Source organism: Chlamydotis macqueenii, chromosome 3 (assembly GCF_036417535.1).
Source record: "Chlamydotis macqueenii isolate bChlMac1 chromosome 3, bChlMac1.mat, whole genome shotgun sequence".
Taxonomy (NCBI): Eukaryota; Metazoa; Chordata; class Aves; order Otidiformes; family Otididae; genus Chlamydotis; species Chlamydotis macqueenii.
The window spans coordinates 101,824,989-101,847,010 of NC_141558.1; the positions used below are offsets into that span (position 1 = coordinate 101,824,989).

At 37.2% G+C, this 22,022-nt stretch overlaps 1 protein-coding gene across 1 annotated transcript in view; it reads left to right on the forward strand.

Moving 5' to 3' along the window:
• Nucleotides 1-21,335, forward strand: part of PDE10A (phosphodiesterase 10A) — a 187,448-nt gene extending 166,113 nt beyond the window's left edge. The window contains exons 18-22 of the mRNA XM_086743459.1: nt 3,245-3,417; nt 5,385-5,496; nt 9,831-9,911; nt 13,907-13,995; nt 19,281-21,335. Coding sequence (XP_086599585.1) covers nt 3,245-3,417; nt 5,385-5,496; nt 9,831-9,911; nt 13,907-13,995; nt 19,281-19,398 — 573 coding nt within the window. The 3' untranslated portion in view covers nt 19,399-21,335. The remainder of the gene's footprint in view (nt 1-3,244; nt 3,418-5,384; nt 5,497-9,830; nt 9,912-13,906; nt 13,996-19,280) is intronic.
• The last annotated feature ends 687 nt before the right edge of the window (nt 21,336-22,022 follow it).

Consider the following 22,022-nt stretch of genomic DNA (forward strand, 5'->3'; position numbering starts at 1 on the left):
TTAATTTAATTTCTGGATTGTAGTGCTCATTTAAAAGTGTGGAAAATTTATTACAGCAAGCTGGGTTCCACAATTAGCAACCCGAGCATTTAATAAGAGTGCAAAACATAGCTATCCCAAAATCTTGATGTTATAAAAAATATTGTGTATTTAAAGGTCTTTGCTTCTGGCCTTCCTTTAGACCTTTTTGCTTTTGGATCAATGAGGGTTTTTCCTATGACCATATGGAATAGAAACTTGGAAAATAACATATCAGTTTCTCAGTTAGATATTTCTGGCATAATGCACTTCAACAAAGTCTTCAACCATCCTGAAATTCTGAATAAAATCTCAAGTACCGGCAAAAGTTTGTATGAGAGACTCGAAAACCTGCTGTAATAAATTCTGTGAACATGAAATGTGTGGCATGAAGGAGAAAATATTAATTTTGTACACATGAAAATTTTAAACTTGTTTCATGATGTTATCATGTGCTTTTTTTTTATTTAGCAATTTGAAATTAAAAAAAAAAACTGAAGTAAGGTAATATTCTATGAAAGAGAGTTCCTAATATGAGGTAACATGCCTGTATGTTTAATAACTAGAAAACTATAAGAAAGCATGCAGACACATTTTGTGAAATCCAAGTGTTACTGACACACAGATATTTTCTCATCAGTGAAATTTTTTTTCATGCTCAATTAGAAGAGTGAGAACTCTCACCTGTGAAACCACTGCCAGTCCATAACATACTTGTGCTCACTGATTTTAATTTACAGTGCACATGCTCGATGCACAGCCTTACCATGCTTCTGTGCCACTAATTCATTGTTAACTTTTCTTTCTTTCTGGTCTTTCAGGGGGAAGATACTTATTTTCTTAAATACCTAATCACCTTTTAGGAAAAATACATGTTCTGTATTGTATTCAGAAGCACATCTTGTGATTATGATTTTAGGTATCATATACATTTCATCAGAGAATGGAAGCTTTATCTCTGAATGCTCCTCCATGTAGGAGGTTGTAATTGAATCCTTCAGTGGTGGTATGGCATTAGATTTTTAGTATTCATTCTACATGTGAGTTTGTGCACAGTGAGCAAGTTCATCAGTCATTAGCACTTCTCTGTCCTACTAATGCTACATGAAACAGACTTCAGTCATTCTTTAAAAGCCATTTTGCATTTTTCCTGCAGAAATGTTGTAACTGGTGGAAGTCTCATTTGCCAAGAAGGCAGGGAGCCCTTTTACTTCCCTGCTACTTCCTAGCCTTGGCCATCAAACGTGAGCGAGGAAAGAGAAATAGACAATGAGAACTGTAGAGTGGATTCAAACACTGCCTGCCCAAGCGCCCATGGGTAGTGATTAACAGCCAAGCCATACTAGAGTAGCCTTTTGGACTTTCTGTTTTTCATTTCAGTCAAAAAGCCTTACTGAATTCCTGGACAGTTTAAAAACAAAACAAAACAAAACACCGCCCCCCCCCCCAACAAAACAAAACAAAAAAACCACAACAAAAAAAAAAAAAAAAACCCACAAAAAAAAAAAAACCCAAAACCCAAACCCACCAAACCAAATCTCAATTAGTTTTAATTTTATGTTAGTAACCTGCAGTACTTTTCACTGTTTGAAACTTTTAGCTGCTTTGCTCACCCACCTGCAGTTCTAGTGTACACCATACTTAGGAATACAGAGGAGTCCATTCACTAGCTTTAGCTCAGCAGGGAAAGAGTAAAATCTTAGGAGTTGTACTTTGTATATACTACTCAAAAGCCTAAGTGACACATTCAGAAATAGCAACTTCCGTCAGTACTTAAAGGAATTTTTTTATTTCCTTTATGGATATGAACAGAAGTTGTCACAGTGATCTTCTTCACAGCAGCTTCTAAAGCCTGAAAGTGGTGGCTCCAAATCTGGAATACATTGATATTAGGACAAATAGCATGTTCTCATGGATTAAGCAGCAACGTTTGGGAGGAAAGGTCCACAAAACCCTAAGTCATGAAAATTAATAGTAGTCATTTTCTGGTCTCAAAGTGTTGATGATGGGTTAAAATGTTCTGAACCTTTTTTTTTTAAACATCACATTCTATGACTTAGAAGGCTGTCAAAGGAGCATTGAGACACAGAAGGATTGTATTTTCTATTCATTATTCACAATAAATCTGCTCGTCCAAGTAAAAATGTTGGAAAATGAGGTTTACGTTCCGGATGGTGAGAGAAATCAAGCCTCTTTGTATCACAGAGGATTTATTTTGGACAAATTATGTAAATGTTTGACAAAAGTCAGGGAAACTTTTGATGAGCTTCAGCCCAAATGCCAATTAAATGTCAAAACACATCTGAATTTGATATATTTTAATAATATTTTCTGTTTGTGAATGTGCACACCTTGACATGGCTGGCTCATTCTTTCTTCTTTTTCTCTGTTTCCCCTCAACAATAGGAAGACTTTTGACAAGTTGTTTTCCAAATCTTGGAGCCAGTGAATAGTGTTGACTTTTCAAAGTGTGATGTGGCTTCATGAGCAATCGCAGTACATGGATATTGTCAGTTAAATGCGTGCTAATACATAGTGGAAATTGAAAAGGGATGGCAGTGGCATACGTGGCCAGAGCCTCCGTAGTGGAAACTGTTGTCTTTAGTTTATGAGTCAGTCGACTCATGGTTGAACAAAGCAGCTTTTTCTCCTGAATGTTCATATACATTAAAGTACTGTAATTAACTTTAACTTTATTTCTGCAGAGAAAATTCTATCAGTAAATGCAGCAATTTCAGGCACATTTCATTTGGAACACTATGAGAACAAAATTATTTTAGTACTTTAACTTGGATATTTCCTTATCCATATTATGTGTTACGCAGTGTCAAAATTGTACTTCAGAGTGAGTCAGACGCCCAGTTTACCAGCTTGGCAGTGCAGTACTCTGGATCAGGATTGAATCACAAGTTCCCAGGCTAGTACTGTCTGGAAGTGCTATGTCTTCTGCTCTGATTTATAAGCACTACAAAAGCTAGCATTTTTCTCTATTAATGCATTTAGGCTTCAGAAGGAGCAGTCCCAAATCAGTGTCTTAGTCATAGGTTTCATGACAGTATTTAAAAAGGAAAGATAAAAATGGGAATTTCAGGCTGTCAACATTCGACTTTACAACAAAAATTGTCATTGGGCTGTAAAATTGTTGTAACCTGTCTGGTGAAGTAAAGATTGGTATAATCTCAGAATTAGAGCTTGTGCTTTTTATTGGTTTTTTACTTTTTCATAGCTGGAAGGGCACAATGTCTTCTCCAATCTGAGCTCCAGCGAATATGAGCAAGTACTTGAGATCATCCGGAAAGCTATCATCGCCACGGACCTAGCCCTGTATTTTGGAAACAGAAAGCAGCTTGAAGAGCTGCATCAGAAGGGAGCGTTAAACCTTAAGAACCAATCACACAGGTAAAGCAGCAAACCAGTATTAGTTCACTATGGCATTAGTCCTAGAAAAAAAACCTTTATTTTTGCAAAACATAACAAAAAATTCTAAGTTTTTTTTTTAATTTTTTTTTTTCTGTGTACACAGTAATTTTCTTGCATATGAGATTTCTAACACCAACTGTGTGTGAAATTCCAAGCATGTAACAGTAGTTTCCATTGTTTTATATTTGCACGTCACTGCCTTTGGATGTCATATGCACAGTTCAGTGTCAGATCATCTGCAGAGGAAAGTTAGTGCAGAGGCAGTTCAGTGGTGGGGAAAAAAGTACAGTGCAAGAATTACTTTTATACTTATGTCAATATTTTTATTACTCTGTCAACATGCTTTTTTTGGAAAGAATTCTGGTCAGATCTCAACCTTTGTGAATTAAAATAGCTCTAAGTTTAAAAATACACAACATGACTGTCTTTGTCCACATAAACAAAACATAGTGCACCCTGAATGAGAGATGTATCTCGTAAAGGCTTTGTTAAAGTGCTCATGCAGCCCTTCAGAGCTTCTTTACTGAAAAGTGGATCCTGTCATTAATCAAATGCAGGAAAAATTAGAGAAGTAATATGACAAAATTTTGAGTCATCATTCTTATTTCTTTTCAAAAGGAACTTTTATAAGTGGATCTTCTTTTTGAGGGTTTTACAGGTTTTTGCCAGTAGTTTTGAATAAATTATAGCACTGTAGGAAGGGCAGTTTTTAAAAGCTTCTTTCACAGTATGGAACTGAAGCTTATCAGACTTGAATAAATGTCAACATCCTTAAAGGTGAAGATACAGGACCTCCTGATAATCTCAGAATGAAATTTACCAGAAATCTTGAATTTAAGGTTTATAAAATTTAAATAAGATATTCGCTAGTATACAAATATTTTGTGTGTGAGTGAATATTCTATTATGTTTATGTATTCTTTTAATCTTACCTGCCCTCAGGGCATTTTCAGGGCAAAGCCACGTTGCCCGAAGACAGGACATCAGTTTGTAATGTGGCTAAAGAAACCAAGACATCTAGTTGTTATCTGTATATGCAATGGAATGCTAAATTTGGCACTTAGGTGGCTGATGAATCCTTTCTTAAATCAGGGGAATTGCACTTTGCTGTTTATCTATTGATTATATTGGGTAGTTGTGTGTGTTCCCTGGTATACTTGCCTGTTGGTACAGTTTTAGTGACTGCCATCACATTGACATGCACGTTAGCAAGTTGTGTGCTTCTTTTCATGGAATAGGCATTTATTAACTAAGATGCAGGTGACCTTAAGTGTCATCTTAAGTTCTCCATTGAGAAAACACATAAATTCATTCATTAATTTACCAGTTTTCTTTATAAAACTTAGAGTCGTAAGCCATAGGTTTGGATAGTAGATAAGTGCTAGAAAACTGTTTAAATAAGATTTTTTGTGTGTGTGCCTTATTCTAATAGTGGTTATAATTCCGATGGTGCTCTTCAGTTATTCTGTGATTAAGTTTGTCAAAGTATAGGACAGTTACAAGTAGGATTCTTGTCCTGTCATGATTAGAGTTCATTCCAACAAAGTTCATTCCAAAGACAGAGTACCTTGAGATAGACTCAGAACCAGTTTTCCCTCTTTTTGGAGCATGTGTTCCTCTCTTTAAAGAACAGAAAGAAATGCAACAACAGGATATGAGATCTTTCATTTTATAGATTTTTTTACTGTATTTTCAGAAAATTAAGGAGGGGCATGTGGGTATTTTAACAGGCAGGTATTCTCGTGTAGTTTTCTATGAATGTGATTGTGTGGAGGATAGTCAGTGTAGTCTGGTTGCAAACAATGCAGGGAGTACTGCAGGGAATATAATATACAATTTGTGTGATGCTTTTACTGCTGATTGAACTGAGGAAGGGCAAATAAAAAATTTGCAGTGTGATCATTAATTCTTTACCAAACTTACAATTTAATGTTATTTTATTTTAGAGACAGAGTTATTGGTCTGATGATGACGGCTTGTGATTTATGTTCTGTAACAAAGTTGTGGCCAGTTACCAGACTGACAGCGAATGATATATATGCAGAGTTCTGGACTGAGGTATGTATTATTCTTTTGTTTACTCTCTTTTATTTATAAATGGAAGCATCCAGGAAGAAAAAAAGCAACCATAAGTATTTTCCGATTGATATCTTAATGTGCTTGTTTTAAAGAGTGTTCATTGGTGCATGCACGTTTTTTTTTTGTTTACTCTGAAGCTATTTAAGGAGTTAAGTTACCTTCCTAGTTTTCAGACAGTGTTTTTTCTCTCTGTTAAAGATGGATGTAGAAAGTATGTCCTAACATAAAGTGATCAAGCAACAGAACTAAGAAGAAAACATGTAAGGCTTTTTGAGTCACTAACTGTAGTAGTATGAGTCCAAGAAATGCTAAAGCAAATACGACAAGCCTTAAAATTGTTTATTCTGACCATTTAAATCTTCCTTTGTGAGCCAGTTCAAGAACTGGATCTCAGAGGAAGCTGGTTTTTTGATATACTGAAAGTTACTCCACAGATAAAAGATGTATTGAGAATTGAAACAAGGCATTGAACTGTGCTAATGTTCATGTTCATAAATAAAGATGCAATCTCACACATGTCTTACGCTGAGGAGTAAATGTTCCGATAGTTTAATTTTTAAAGTGAAAGTGTCTACTTTAGGGATATAATGCATAAGTTCGGAGGGTGTTACATAGAGTTGAAATATGCAGTTTGAGAAGATACACTATGTTTTCAGAACTACTATTGCACTTGTGTTTGGTAAAGTATTGTTGTTTTCTGTTATGTGCCCTGTGGAAGTTGTAAAATTCAGTGGGCTTATTTCTGTAAAATGGAAATCAGGCCCACAGAGTTGATGTAGCATGCATGTAGTGTGGAGATTGTTGTCCTGCCTGTTGCATGTTCATTACGAAATTCAAGACGTGCATGGCTTGTGTGTGGTTTTTTTTTGTATTTATGTGTTCTCATTCTCTTAATTATGACCAGATCAGATGACAATAAAATATTGGAAAAATGCAGACTGTATAAGCTCAAAGATCTAGTTCAGTACTCCCTTTCTAAAATGTCAGCACTGGAAAGGGAGTGTTCTTATGTGTGATATAATGGAGGTATAATGTTTATATGCCTCACTGATTACATACTCAACTTTTTTGCTTACAACTAAAGACTTGTTAATGCAAACCTTGTGAACTCAGTGGAGAAGGAAGGATCAAACTGATTTTTCGTACTCAACAATAGTAAAGAGGGAATTGTGCCCATATGTTCACCTGTTTTGTTTCCAAGGATGAGTTAATGAAGGTGGATCTTGTTATATTGCTACTTCATGGAGCAAATGTAAATTAGAATTCAATTGGTGTTTTACTGAATCCTCTTTAATAAGAGGTTACTTGATACATGGCAGAAGTTGGATCTGTTGTGATCCAGTCAGTATGGCTGACAAATCCAGCCACAAGTCTAAACCCTTCTGGACATGAAAAAGCTGCAGACAGATAACAGTGAAAATGCTGGGAAAGCTAAACACATAGAAAGTTGAGATTGTGTTTCACTGCGGAAATTGTTACTTAATTGGGAAGGAAGCTAAACTCTAGAAAAGTATATTTCACTAGATTAAATTTAGGTTATATTACAGTTCTAAAAGTAGGATAGAATGTTGCTTCTAATTACTATTTAAGTTCATAATCTTAATATGTTGAGTGATTCATCAGACCATTTAATAATATTTCTTCTTTGTGTAATCATTAACAAGAACAATAACTGCAGAAGAGGTTGCAGCAATTTTGTGGTATGTCACACTGATCTTTTTTCATTGAATGAAGTCCTGTATAGCTAATGTTTTCAGCCAAGATTTACCTTGATATCACTTAAGCATGAAGGTTTCCCATAGTGCTACAACGCAAACAAAATACAGTTGCTGATCAATGATATAGGATTACAAGCTTGTATAAGATTTGTCTGCTATGATTTTTTGGTGACATATGAGACTCTTGGCAGTTGTTAAACCCCTTCTACAGTATTTTTTTAGGAGACTTGTAAGCCACTTATAGCCATACTGGAAGCATGATACAAACTTCCTTGTTTAAAATTTCAACTTTAACTTTGTGATCGTAACTATGAGGATAAAAGCAGTATTTTTTACAACAGTGTATCATATATGTATTTGCACATACTGAACACAATAAAACACTTGTGTTTCTAGTGCATGTGTTCCATCTAAATGTAATACTTTTTTACTATGAGGATGGTCGTCTAGTGGCACAGATTGTCCAGAGGGGCTGTGGAGTCTCCATCATTGTAGATATTCATAATTTGACAAGACAAAGTCCTGAACCACCTGCTGTGGCTGATCCTGCTGGGATAGGTGTTTGGGATGTATTGGATGATCCTAAGAGGTCCCTTCCAACCCAAACCATTCTGTGATACCTTTTTTTTTCAAGGCAAAATGGTGAACATAAATCTGAGCTTTGTTCAGTTTTCACATAGTCAGAGACTGGACAACTTCCTCAAAGCTCTGACTTCAAGTGTTTCTCAGGCACTTGATAGTATGTTAATCAAAGAGCTTATAATCATAGGATGGTAAATGATTTGGCGTTGAGGTTCTTATCACTGAGACTATGGTAGCTGCAGACAGTCCTGGATCAATCAATTGCACTACCTCAAACAAATGGAAAAAAACATATTAGTTACTGGGGGCATATAAAAGCAAAATTTGCTTATAGTTCCTAAATAACAATTCTCTGAATTTCTGTGCTTGAAATTTTTACAGGCATCTTTTTTGTTGAGCTGAGGATCAAACCTGAGGAAGGAGGCCTTTCCTTTTCCTTTTTTCAACAGTAAAATGTCTAACAGAGACTAGATTTGATGATTCCAGGCTTTCTAACTACTTGGAGGAAGAAACATACATATGATATGAGAGAATAGTAGACACCAAGTCAAAAATAGCTTCCTGATTACATCTCTTAATTGAGCAGGATCATAGTTAATAGGTGATGTTGAGGCCAAATATGCAAGAGGGAATTGACTTCCAGAAGCCCTCAACTTTTCTGCAGTCAAGGTGGTTGCAAGACAAGCAGAAAGATGCTCTGCTCAGATCCGAGTCAATTTATTATATTGCAAACTTCTCTTTGAGTAAAGGTGCCAAAATCCTCCCTTGGGAAGGGTGCATCGGCACTTGAAATGTGGCTTGATAAAATCTGGAGATACGTTCACTAACTCTAGCAGAAACATAGAGCATGGATTTAGGGAACGTCCCAAGCTTTCAGATAGCTAAACCTCTGTAAGCTGAATCTCACATTAAAGGACACAGATAAGCAAATATTCATAAACTCCATATAAACTCTCTCCCTAACTTAGGTGTATTGGATCTGGCTGGGATGGAGTTAACTTTCCCCATAGCAGCCCTCATAGCACTGGCACTGGCTCTGTTGAACACAGGGTAGGCTTCTGGCATCTTCGCACAGTAGTCACCTCTGTAGCACCCCAGCAACCAAAACATTGCTACGCAAACCCAGTGCATAAAGTTTGCAGTTTGAAGATCACGTTGACTTTGGAATCTCAAACATGAGCACTAGCCAAAAGCAACCATTGCTACAGCTGGAGTTGCCTCAAGATTAAACATCTGTGGTGTTTTGGCAATCCAGCTGAGGCATAAGACTATTGGAAAACTTAAATTTGTTACAGAAAGTAGCCAGCTACTTAGGGATTTTGAAGGAGTAATTGTGTTCAGGCCCAGTATAGTGCTTAGCAGTTGGCTGCTCTGCTGGCATCGGGTGAAATACAAGGGAACACTTTTCAGTTGTACATTGCATTTATCTGGTCTTTGGATACACTGCATCTTTCCCACTATTCCTCTTATGAATGCTGAGGGATAATGTACTTGAAGAAAAGAAGGCTGTTTGACATGCAGCTTCTTCAAAGGAGCATGGTCAAAAAGATTGGATTGTTGACAAAGAGGACACATTTTAAATTCATGTATTTTACTCAGCTTTTCCTTGGATGGGTGAGTTGTGTTCTGCTGGTCGTTGTGTCATAGTGTTTTAAACAGGTAATGTTTTGAAAAATGAGACTAACTATGAATAGAACAGGCTACAATGAACTTATTTCTTTGGTTTTATTCTTCCAGTTACTTTTTATTGTGGAGACGCCCTTGGAAACAAGGAAAGTGTGTGTATGTTGACTCAAAAGCTTAATTTTCAAAATCTGCTATTTACATTATCATTTAGGTGAATGTTTAAAATGAGCCCTTCCTTAGGCAGTTTTCTGAGATTGCTTTAACATATACCACTCTATTTTAAATTCCAAATTTTTAGGTTGACATACAATAGAAGATAGAAATTAATTCAGATCTCAGTAGTCTTGATTTCCCTCCCGCCCCAATCTCTCTCTCTGTTTTCTACAGGGTGATGAAATGAAGAAAACGGGTATTCAACCTATTCCTATGATGGACAGAGACAAGAAAGATGAAGTCCCTCAGGGTCAGGTATGAACTCTCTCAGTAAAATGATACATGTTTATAGTATTAATAAAACATGTGTGGAAAAAAGATTTTATATATTAGCAAATATTGCATTTGATGTTAGAGCACGTGGGCTGCTGAGTTCTGTCTTCTGCATGCAAAGCTGGGTTAATTTTAAGTAGCAGTGGAAAACTTATTTTCAAATGTTTACTTAAATAACAAGGTGCTCTTTGCTGTTGTCACCTGTTTTATGCTTCGTACTTGTAGCTAAAACCACAATCGCTTACCATTTTGAGAAGTGTCAATAACACTTTTTCAGCTTAGTAAGTGGTTGCTTCAGCCCTTAGCTAAAAGGTTTCACTGTTTTATCCTGTATGCAAAATGAACTTCATCGCCTGTCCTAGTTAAAATATTCAAGTCCAGATTTCAAAATATTAGTAGTTTTAGACCAATACTTCTTCATTAGATTCTGGATAACTACAACTACTGCTTTTTGACATTCCTAAAAGAAGAAGAAAAAAAAAAAAGTTAATTTCTTGAGGATAAGCAATGAAGGGTGTATTTCTAAGAGCCGTAATTGTCTCTTTTTCAAAGTCTTTGGGTACTGATTTTCCTGTGCAGAAATGGCTGCTTTTTTTTATGCTTTCCATAAGGAAAATTGGTATTTCTTAAACATAAATTTGAGCGAAATTAGGTCTTTGAACAAACTTTTTTGAGTAAATGAAAAAGGTGGCTTGTCTTTTCATTATCTGAGCAGAGAGAAATAAACTTAAATTGTCCGTTGTCCATTCTATATGTATATCTATAAGGATTTTTTTTTTTATTTCAGTTGCCTCTGATGCTTTAATTGTTGGTAGTTAGCACTCACAAAGCAGTTCACAAACTCTGAAATGAATAATAATATTTAAAATAAATTAGAAATTACAAAGTATCACAAAGTCACTGTAGATTAATTACTTGATAAGCAAGACTGGAATTTTTTATATTCTGACACTTTACTCCATATGCTTTATCATTTTTTACCATGAAAACTATGCCCCTTATTATGGTAAGGAATTAGCAGTTAATTTACTATATTTGTGTATTTAGTATAAGCCTAAAAAGAGAAGAATAATTTTTCTGCATTTGTTTTTTTTTTTCCACACACTACATTAGTTATCTCGGAACATCTTGAACAGTACACAGTATTATATTATGTAGTTGTGTTGGCATTTGTGAAATAATTGTTAATAGAGTGAAAGCACAGATCTAAGAAATAAGCTTTTTTTTTTTCCTCTTTAAAATGCAGTAAGTATTGTTCCAGGTACTGTATTCATCAGATTCTTTTTTACTTTGTGCTCTGTTTCATGCTTCTTAATAGTATAACAGTAAAATATTAAGCAAAATAGGAGGTTAAAACCCAACTTCCATAATATAGTTGTAACTGCTGTATCTTACAACAACTTTACAGCAAAATATGAGATCTAGGACATACATAATTTTGTGAAAGTAACCATTCCTATATTTATGTAGAGACTGAAGAATTTAGTAAAGCATTATCATCCATTTCCTTGGGCCCTAACAAAAAGCCTTAATGGGTATTTTTATGTGAATTCTAATTAAAGCATTAATACCTTATTTAAATTACAATGATGGTTAGGAAATGAGGATTTGTATAAACATGTAGTCTCTGAAAAAAAACTACTTCTGCTTCAAGTTCTCATCTTTGATAAGAATAGCTTGTACTTGGCTCTTCGTCTCACTTGAGTGGCTGGATCAGTCAGTCTCCTTGCAGCACAACTCGTGTCAGGTCTCTGAGTTTGGTGTCTCCCTACTGTGGAGCTTGCACGGAGGATTTGTTCCTGACTCAGCAAGGATTCCATCACCCTCTTTTCTGCCCCTCCTTTTGGAACCTGTGAAGAAAATAGAAATACCAAAACTATGCAGTGACCTGAAAGCCCTTTTAATAAGCAAGTCAAGCCAGCCTGAGTAATAATTGGAGAGAGAAGGAACAGTTCGTGTGCTTCAGCCATTCAAAGCTTATCCCAGAAATATAGTTTTCAAGTTGAAAATAAAAAGTGTGTTCAAGGGTTAAAATGTTAAGGATGATTTCTTACTTCTATTAGAACATTAAAGATACAACTTGTTCAGGATGCACAGTTGGAGAGATAGGAACAATTTCTTCAGAAACAAAAGATACTTTCTGGTTCCTCTTGGTTATGCATCTTGCGATATACGTACAGTGCCCTTCCTGTGGTGACTTCAGTAGTTTGCTCGTACCTGAGTGAACTCTAGGCTTTCTGTCTAGCTACAGCAACATAAAAATCAATCTGGAATAATTTATTCAGATGATCTAAACCTTTTACAACAGGGATTTGTATGAGTTTACTCTGGTCTGAAATGGAAACTCACAAATAAATTTATTTAATTAGCTTGCCTTTATTCAAAACCTGAATCCATTGAGCCTTTTAGGGATATTCTTCCTTGATTGATGTGCAGTTTAACTTAAAAACTTCCAGGGCTTTGAAGGACACATTTTATTTTAAAGGCCAGGCTTCCAAAGAGAAGGTTGTTCAGAATATGTTGCAGATGAACTTAGTTTGGTTGAAATCTTTTATGTTTTGTGATGGCAACGCTTTTCTCATTCAGCCAGAAGGTCTGCACTGTGACTACCGAAGGTCCCATTTTAATTTTTGATACCTATGGATTAATCTGCTATTTTCTAGTGAAATTAAATATAGTCCCCCTTAAGCAAAGAAACAAACAAAAAAAAAACCTGACAAGAAAAAACACATAGGAAGAAAACTATGCACTATGCAAAACGGCAGACTTTTTGTTGAGGAACAGACATCCTGTCTGTGTGCAGCCTTGCTTTCTGACCAGCTGCAGTTTGTTTCTGTCGGTTACTTCATGTCTACTTCAACTCAGACTGTTGGATTCTCAGGTCAGAAAGTGTATCTTTTTTTTTTTTTTTTTTTTTTTTTTTTTTAAAAGTACAGAATGGACTTGGTTACATAGCAGTTTGGGAGGAATCTCTATACTGATGGAGGTGAGGACAAGAGTTACTCTCTGACTTCTGAATAAGGGCCAATGTTTAGACTGTTAAAAAGAGACATTATCAAATGCTTTGGTCGCAGTACAATACATGGTGTTTCACTAAAAGGCATTTAAAAACTCTGCCTGAAGAAAGGGATCATAGTGCACTGCTGTAACTATCATGAGAGTCTGGGATAAATGAGTGATGTTATAATGGATCTGAATTTAAGCTGTCATCCTTGCTAATATATAAGTAGCATTTTCTAAAAATTCCCTTGTGTCATGACAATTCAGTTGTGACATGATAGCTGTCACAGGCCCCTAAGACTGTATGAATCAGGTATCATTAAAAAGGTGCTCATTTGATCTTCTCTAAATAGATTTATATGATAATGGTAAAAATATATCCATGAATCACATACATGAAAAGAAATTGAAAACCAATTACTGATCACAGTGCACACCTTTTAGAAACTTTCTAGAGGTGCAAAGCCCCTAGCATCTCAAGTAAATTGAGACATGGAATACATACTCTGGAGGATATAAGAAAAATCCAGAATCCGACCATATTTTGGCAATGCTGCGCAACTGTCCTTTTTTTAAAAAAAAAAAAAAATATATATTTCATCACGAGAATAATGTTTGGAGAAATGGCTCTGCCATCTGCACCTAATTCCTGCCACTACTGACATGAAAGCGCCAGACGGATCCTGAGCAAATCAGTTGAAGCAATTGAATAATAAAAGGTTCTGTAGAAAATCCTATCTGAAGCAGTCATATTAGTGATAAGAGAGAGGCATGTAAGCAGCTTGTAGTTGCCAGAGACTTCATTGTTAGTGCTTCATTTTAAAATATTCAAATATTAAGGTAAGATGCATAAGTATGAAGTACTAACATAAGTAATAATTAAGTAGTCAACAGCTTTGAGGTAGTTGGCTATTAGCTTTCAAGTGGTGTAGTTTGGCAACATTTAACTAATTTTTTTTAATTGCTGTTTTTCATAGATTGGGTTCTACAATGCTGTGGCCATCCCGTGTTACACCACACTCGCACAGATCTTTCCTCCAACTGGGCCACTACTCCGAGCATGCAGGTGAGTAAGTCTGCAAGTTTGTGTATAGCGTGTAGCTTCATTAAAGAAAGAGCAAACATGCTTTGCAAGTTTGTCTGGAAATACAGACTTTGACTTTTAGAATTTGCATGCAGATAAACAGAGATGCACTTTTTGCGTTAATCTATGCAGAAACCCAGAGGCAGTAACTACTGGCTGTGACTATCCAGTGCAAATCTACAGACATAGATGATTAAAATTTGTTTGACGCCAAGAACATTTAAAGAGAAACAGGTTCAGTGCTTATGTATCCCTGTCTAGGCCGGTTCAGTGCAGTTTCCCTCTGTGTCCTTTTTACTTCCACATGGTTCTCACAACTAAGATTGGCTAGAATTTTGTTTCATTAAAAAATGTGGGTTTGGAATGTGGTTTTATTTCATGTCAGAACACTTTTATTAAAAAGCAGGAAATAAAAGATCTTAAAGGTTAGATATACTTTTAAAAAGAGAGATGCTAGGAAAAGGGATACAGGTCTGAGGCACAGTTACTGTGATGAAATTGCCAAGGCCTTTTCCAGACAGTCAGGCTAGGTGATCCTTGTAGTAGTGTCTTTTGTATTTAGAAGCCATGAAAGTAACAGTATCTGGTAAATAACAGGCAGTAATCTGTTATTCTAAATTGAGTAATGTGGAAGTATTCATAAGTGCATATTTTAGTGGTTCCATCAGTTACAGTATAGTGTTAAACTCTTCTCTAGTTTCAAAATGCCATGGTGTGTGTTGCTATCATAGTGGTATCAAAGTCCAAAGTCCCTGTTAAAAAGTCTGTCCCCGTTTTTCTTATAGACCTCCTTTAAGTACTGGAATGTCACAATAAGGACTCCCCAGAGCCTTCTGTTTTCCAGGCTGAACAACCCTAACTCTCTCAGCCTTTCTTCACAGGAGAGGTCCTCCAGCCCTCTGAAGATTTTTATGTCCCTGTCTGGACTCACTCCAACTGGTCCATGTCCTTCTTATGTTGGGGGCTCCAGAGCTGGACGCAGTATGCTTTCATCAGAGCAAAGTAGAGGGGCAGAATCACCTCCCTTGACCTGTTGGCCGTGCTTCTTTTGATGCAGTCCAGGATATGGTTGGCGTTTTGGGCTGCGAGTGCACATTGGCAGCTCATTTCCAGCTTTTCACCCACCAGTACTCCCAAGTCCTTCTCAGGGCTGCACTGAATCCCTTCATCCCCCAGCCTGTATTGATACCAGGGGCTGCCTCAACCCAGGTGCAGGACGTTGCATTTGATCTTATTGAACCTCATGAGGTTCACATAGGCCCATGTCTTGAGCTTGTCCAGGTCTCTCTGGATGGCATCCCATCCCTCAGGCATGTCAACCACACCACTCAGCTTGGTGTTTTCTGCGAACTTGCTGAAGGTGCGCTTGATCCCGCTGTGTCATTGATGAAGATATTAAACAGTACTGGTCCCAATAAGGATGGATCCGTGAGGGACAGCACTTGTCACTGACCTCCGTCTGGACATTGAGCAATTGACCGCTACCCTCTTGATGTGACCATCCAACCAATTCCTCATCCACCAAACAGTCCACCCATTGCATCCGTATCTCTCCAATTTAGAGAGAAGGATGTTGTGGGGGACCATGTCCAAGGCCTTACAGAAGTCCAGGTAGATGATATCTGTAGCTCTTCCCTCATCCACTGCATCACAGAAGGCCATTAGGTTGGTCAGGCAGGAAAGGTAAATCCTTTCAGTCTTTACAAAGTCATTTGACTTTACTGTGAGGTAGTCAGGGATCTTGGAAGTTTTCTAACTTCTTTTTCTTCTTTCTTGCTTGAAGGCATGTTGCTTCAGCTGTATTGATGGCTGAAAGCTAAATGGACGATTATTTGATCCATGTAACTGGAACATAGATTGTGCTTTGCATAACCATGTTTTCAATCAGAAAGAGTTTTATACTGCTTACATGGACTAAATGGCATCACCTATAATACCCACCATTAGAAATCCAGAAACGCTTATCACTAATGTTTCCAGTTACTTGTTTCTACTCAAGCTAACAAGTCTTGTCAAACTGCTTTATATAGGTGAAAATTTTGGTTTCTCTGTATTATGTATTTGTCAACATCTAGGTGTACTTTTACCCCCGAATCAGTGTCTGTATGCTTTTAACATGAGAATGTCTCACAGAGTCTGTATGATTAATAAAGTAACCTCAGTGCTGGATGTCAGGAAAGTTCTGTTACTAGCACAATCAAATGGGAGTCTTAAAAATACATTTGTATTTACTGTAGAAATATTTGCATAAGCCTGCCAACATCTTTGGTAAGAAGTTAGCATTGTTATTCCACTTAATGGAAACTGAGGCTTAGAGAGGCTAGGTTGAGTGCTTAAGACTGCACAGCATCTTTTCAGGAGCAGGGTTCTGGGAAGACCCATATCTTTTTTTTTTCTAGCCACACATCCAAATGAGGCTTATTTTCAAAAGTGGCCTGTAATACTTGATGGTCCATCATTGGGTACTCAGATGAAGAGATGTAAAGTTGAATTGTAGAGTATTAAGCACCCACATACATATGTGCTCTAGATGAAAGAAGCTGTGCTTCTGAAGATCAAGCGTGAACACCTCTTCAAGAGTGGGTTTCTCTGCAAAGAGTGTGATGTCTGAGGTAATAGCAGTTGGACTCCTGGCAGAGATTATATAAACATCTTCTATTCTAGAAATTCTTTATTGTTTGGAATTCTAGTTATAATACTGATACTTCTGAAAGCTACGCTGGCATAATCTCCAGACTGGGCACGGCTCTGTACAAACACAGGTCCCCACCCTGCCCTTGTGCATTCCTTAATTTAGATTGCACTGATGCAGAAATGGGGTATACATGTGTGGATGGAATGTGAGGTCTCCGTGAGACTAAAGAGCTTCCTAAAAATCCACACCCTGCCATAAGGTCCTCTGAGCATTTTGATAGTTTTAGCTTAGCCTTGAAATTGCTCTCTGCCTGAGGGCACAGAGGAGGGAGTATTGAGAGTTAAGACCTGGAGATGCAGACTAGGAAACCGAGAACACAAATGTAACTTCAACTCTTCAGTTACTAAAATGTATGTTATTTCAGGGTGTAGGTTACTCCACAGTGTTTCAAATAGCTGATTTTGCACTACACTTTTCCTTTTTTTTTTTTTTTTTTTTTTTTTGAGGGTTAAATGTTATTCAATGTGATGAGAGGAATACAGCCGCATTCCTCCTTGTATCACCCCTTCACCAGCAGTGCTGGTTCTTGCAATGCAGTGTTTAAGCTGCCGTGTCCTTGAGTTGTTTGGAACACAGACACCAGCTGCAAAGAATAGCAGAAAAAGCAGTCAAGACAGCATGTCAGCATCAAGGTTTTCATTTTGAGAGCCTATGAGCATTTATTCCAGACACTTAGGAGCCAGGCTTCATTGGGAACACAAAGGCAAATGAATCGTATTATCTATATCTTTTTGGGGAGGGGGCAGGGGAAAGATATCAGTCACTGATTTCCCTGAGGTAAGGTAGCAGGTAAGAATTTAGCAGATTTTCTTATCCAGTAATTTATTCCACATTTTTAAATACTCTCTTGTCTACGCTGTATTTATTTCCTTACTTAGAAGATTTCTGAATACCTTGCGCATTCTGTGTAGATGAAAACTACCAGGCACCTGTGTTACAGTGCTCAGAGTAAGTCCTGTGTGTGCTTTGTAGGCTATGTACTCGGTAGCCTACCAAAGTGGCAAATCTATGATAGCATGTTTATTTTGAAGATGAGGTGAAGTGATTTATATTTTTCCTTTATTTCAGACCAAATAATTTTAAATGCTTTTCCATTTGATTTCAGGTCTCTCAATTCTTGCTGAAATTGATATAATTTAAAAATATTTTGGCTACAGTTCTCCTCATTAGTTTCCCAGTTTTAGGAAAAGGACCTAGAAATAGTGATGGTTGCATTTTTCTGATCTGTAGTGCTTGATTGTATTCACTAAGATTCAGTGCCGTATTAGCAGTGGCTTCATGAGTTCCAGTTGTCCAGGGGCAGGCAGGTTTCCCTCTGCGTGCAGAAAATGGTGTAGGTGTTCCCCTAGATGGCACCAGCTTTCTTTGGTAGACTCCTTCAGATCCTGCCTTCCCCCATCCCCAGAAAATGCAGCATTTTCTCTTCTTACCTGTTCTCTGTGCTTTCAGCTCATTAAGTGCTCTTTTATCAACTCTTTCGGCAAAGCTGTGACATAAAAATTGGAAGAGCTCTGCCGCATAAATTCCGATCTAATACGATAATATGACACACGGCATGCGAGATCTTGATATTTTTACCATCCAGTTTGTTTACTGAAGACATCTAAGAACTGTTGTTTTAGTAACTAGGTATCTGATAGTATGAGATGGAAACAGTTGAGGTTGTCCTCTTTCTCTGTGTATTCAAAGACCAAATGCTGGATTTGGCTGTAGGTTGCAGGTATGGTTCGCTATTGGATGTCATCAACATAGACTTCCAAGTCACTGGAGTGGTACTAGTGTACAGCAAATAAGATTATGGGTCTGTACTCCCTTCAGATCATTAGAACATTACCAGCTTAATTTCTCATTATTTTATGGCTTGTGAACCAAGATTTAGACCTGAGGGTTGGCCAGGCTGTGAGAGAGTGAAAAAATATTTCTGTCTAGAGGAGGGGTCACTCTGTAAATGTAGTAGATTAATAATATGATCACACATTAGTAACTTAAAGTTGATACTATGATGTTGGCATGCAAAATTTTATAATCTGTCAGGCAGTCCATGTGCAGGGGTTTGAAAGCTTAATGCACTTCTGTGGTTTCCAGTGAAGGAAGTTTCCTGGCAAAAGTCCTGATCTCTGTAGTGGTTTTGAAAAGGGCCAAAGTATGCTGTTGTAAAATCCCTGAAATCTGAAGTGATGAAGGCTGCTTGTCTCCAGACTGCTGTTTCAGAGTCTCTGCAGGCGTATGTCTGTTGGATCACAGCTGGGTTTCCTCTGCAGTCATGAGGGCTAGAAATTTGTGATGGAAGCAGGGGCTAGCCTCTAGCTCCAGGGCTTGTTCTGGGGAAGGTATGCTGTGGGCTTATATATGGTCAACGTGTATATGAGCCACACAGAATTACAGTAATGGGATAACTGAAGATAAAGGATGAAGTAATGTAAAGATGGTAAAAGTCTGATGAAATACAGGCACTTATATACAGCATGAAGCTACATCTCAAAGTATAGTACAGCAGACAGTATTGTTAGGAAGAAATCCCAGTGAACTTATGAATAGTACTTTACCTTTTTGACTTTTTTTGCATTTCCAGGGACAATCTCAACCAATGGGAGAAAGTAACAAGAGGTGAGGAAGCCTCTATATGGATTCCCTCCCAGTCCCTTTCTCCTGGGACCTCAGATTCACTTCCTGTGAAGATTGATGACTGAACAGCAGCAACAGATTGCTTTTACCCGAAAAACATCCCATCTTGTTTTGTTTTTTTTTTGTTTGTTTCATTTTTATTGGGGGGGGGGGGGGGGGGGGGGGTGGAAAGGAAAAAGAAAACCTACAAAATGCTAACTGAGAAGCAAATCTGCCTAGGAGGGTAACACCCATGGAGTTACCTCTGCCAAATGACTCTGGCCGCCAATCTCCTGACGTACACCAGTGACACAATGTGAACAGAGCGAAAACGAGAACCCGGATATTCTGGAATCAGCTATCAAAAGAGAACTTACGAGTTGTGAATATAAAAGACTGGCCTTATCTCATGGGCTACATTGCTGAGGCCTTAATTTAAAACTGATGGGGGGGGGGGAATCTTAGGGGGTACTTCTACGTTGTATCTTTCTAGTAAGGGTTTCAATGGTACTTTTGTTATACCGTACTGTGGCTGGCTTTAACACCAGTGTCACTTGGGAGTTCTTGGCTATAAATAGAACAATATACCCATTGCTGTTGTGAATGTTTGTGTGATCTACTTGTAATCAGTTTGAACTCCAACAGAATCCTTGGAGACTATAATTCATGCTTAGGTTAGAATGAATTCTCTTGCTGCAAACTTAAAGGAAAGCTAACATTCAGGTTACAGGTTTAAAGTATTTCATTAAGCATCATGATGCAAATTGTCACTCACAAGGCAAACATGGAAAGAACTAGTGACAGTGCTTTGTTCTTCAGAATGATTTATACCTAGACAACTCCTCCCTTAAAACACTGGAAGTACTGGATATTTATCTCTGATATGAGAGAGAGTTTCAGGTTGGAGTTTTTGTATCCATAGTGACAGAAGTATCACATTAAAATTTAAAAGTGACAGCAAAGATTTCCTTGCCTAACTCACAATTAAGTAAAGTCATCATTTTTATTTATTGCTACCTGCTGAGTTGTATTTTAAAAGGTATTAGAGACCTGAAGTATGCTATCTGCTGGGAACAAAAGCCTTGTCAGAAAAGTCAGGTCTGATAAGAGGGATTGTGGTACCATCACAATAAATCAAAAATGTCTTTGTATTGATGAGCTTTTGTGTTGCACAGTAACACTGCATGTCTTCTACTGCTCTTTTTCCCCATCCCAAGACGAGTGAAATTAAGAACCTTCTCCATTTATCTGTTTGCTTTTTTTCCCCCTAGTTCAGCAAAATTTCCAGGCTTAGAACTTTCTCAGTGAAAGAATAGCTGACTGAAGGAAAGTACTCTAAAATATTGTGTTTACAGTTCTGTGCTGACTTGGCTTCAACCTCACAAACTTCTGCACAGACTTGAAGACCTTGCATTTAATGCCACTCTTTTAAATTTAGTGCAATTGTACAGAGTATGTTTCAACAACACTTGATTTGCCTTCATCTTTCTATTAAAAATAATGAGAAAAAAAAAATCTTCATCTTGATCCATACAGTAGGTGAAAACACAGTTTTTGCATACCTTCCACATACAGCCTATACTGCATTATATCCTTTTTCACAGATAATAGTGGTTCTGTGATAACATGGCCATTTGTGTAACTGCAACAAATAATAGCAGTGACTTCAAGACAGAACACAGATTCTCTTTTTCCATCTCATGTCTCTTGAGCTGTATTGCTCTAATAAGCATGCCGTCTTACGGGTTTTATGTAGATGACTTGGACTCTTGAGTTTTGCCTTTTATTATGGTCGAGCACATAGCAGTATCTGTACGTGTGTACAGTGCGTGATACATAGTCGCATAATGTATAAATGCATCTAAGCCTTTGCAGTATATAGATATCCCAAAGGTTGAGAATTAAATATGAAGTCATCTTATTTGTATGATAAGGTTACCTAGCAGCAGCCCCATAATCCTTTTCAGTTTGCTTTACCAATTCTAAGTGTAGAAATTCATTGTTAATTACAGCAAACTATTTTGGAATTTTATACCAAAGTGGAATGAATGGTATCTCCTGCTGTGTCCTCCGCTTTAGTCCTTAGCAGTTCTGTGTTAACTGAATCCTGCAGATACAACCTTTCATCCGCTAAGTACTTGAGACACAGTCCATGGTGCCTAGTTTACCGTGGAAATTATCCAAATCTAAGGTGACTACAAAAATAGTCTCCCAAATTCAGATACCCCAACAACTGGATGGAATGTTTTTCCTTCATGAGTTAAGTATATTTGCTATTATTGTTCCTCTTTGAATGCTGATTTTACAAGTGTTGCAAAAATATTCCTCATCACACTGTGTCTGTGTTATGGAAAGCTTTTAATTACTCTTTTACTCATTGACAGTAAAGATAACTTCAGTAGTTATGTTACTTACCATTTAAAATATTTGGCATTATCACATAATAAATTATGTTTTGAAGTTTAGGTGTACTGATACAGAACATATTTCCCTAACAAATTCATCAAATTGGGAATAAGTTGTTCCTTTAATGTCTCAAGTCAATCAGGTATTGTTTCTAATTTAGAACTATCCAAACCACATAAAATATATGTTTGGTATAGTCTGATTTCCATTAGAATTAAAAATTTTGGCTCCAGTGCTTGTGGTTTGGTTTGTTTTCCTACTCTGTAAAAGGGGAAAAGTTGTGACAATCTGTTACTCTTTGTTA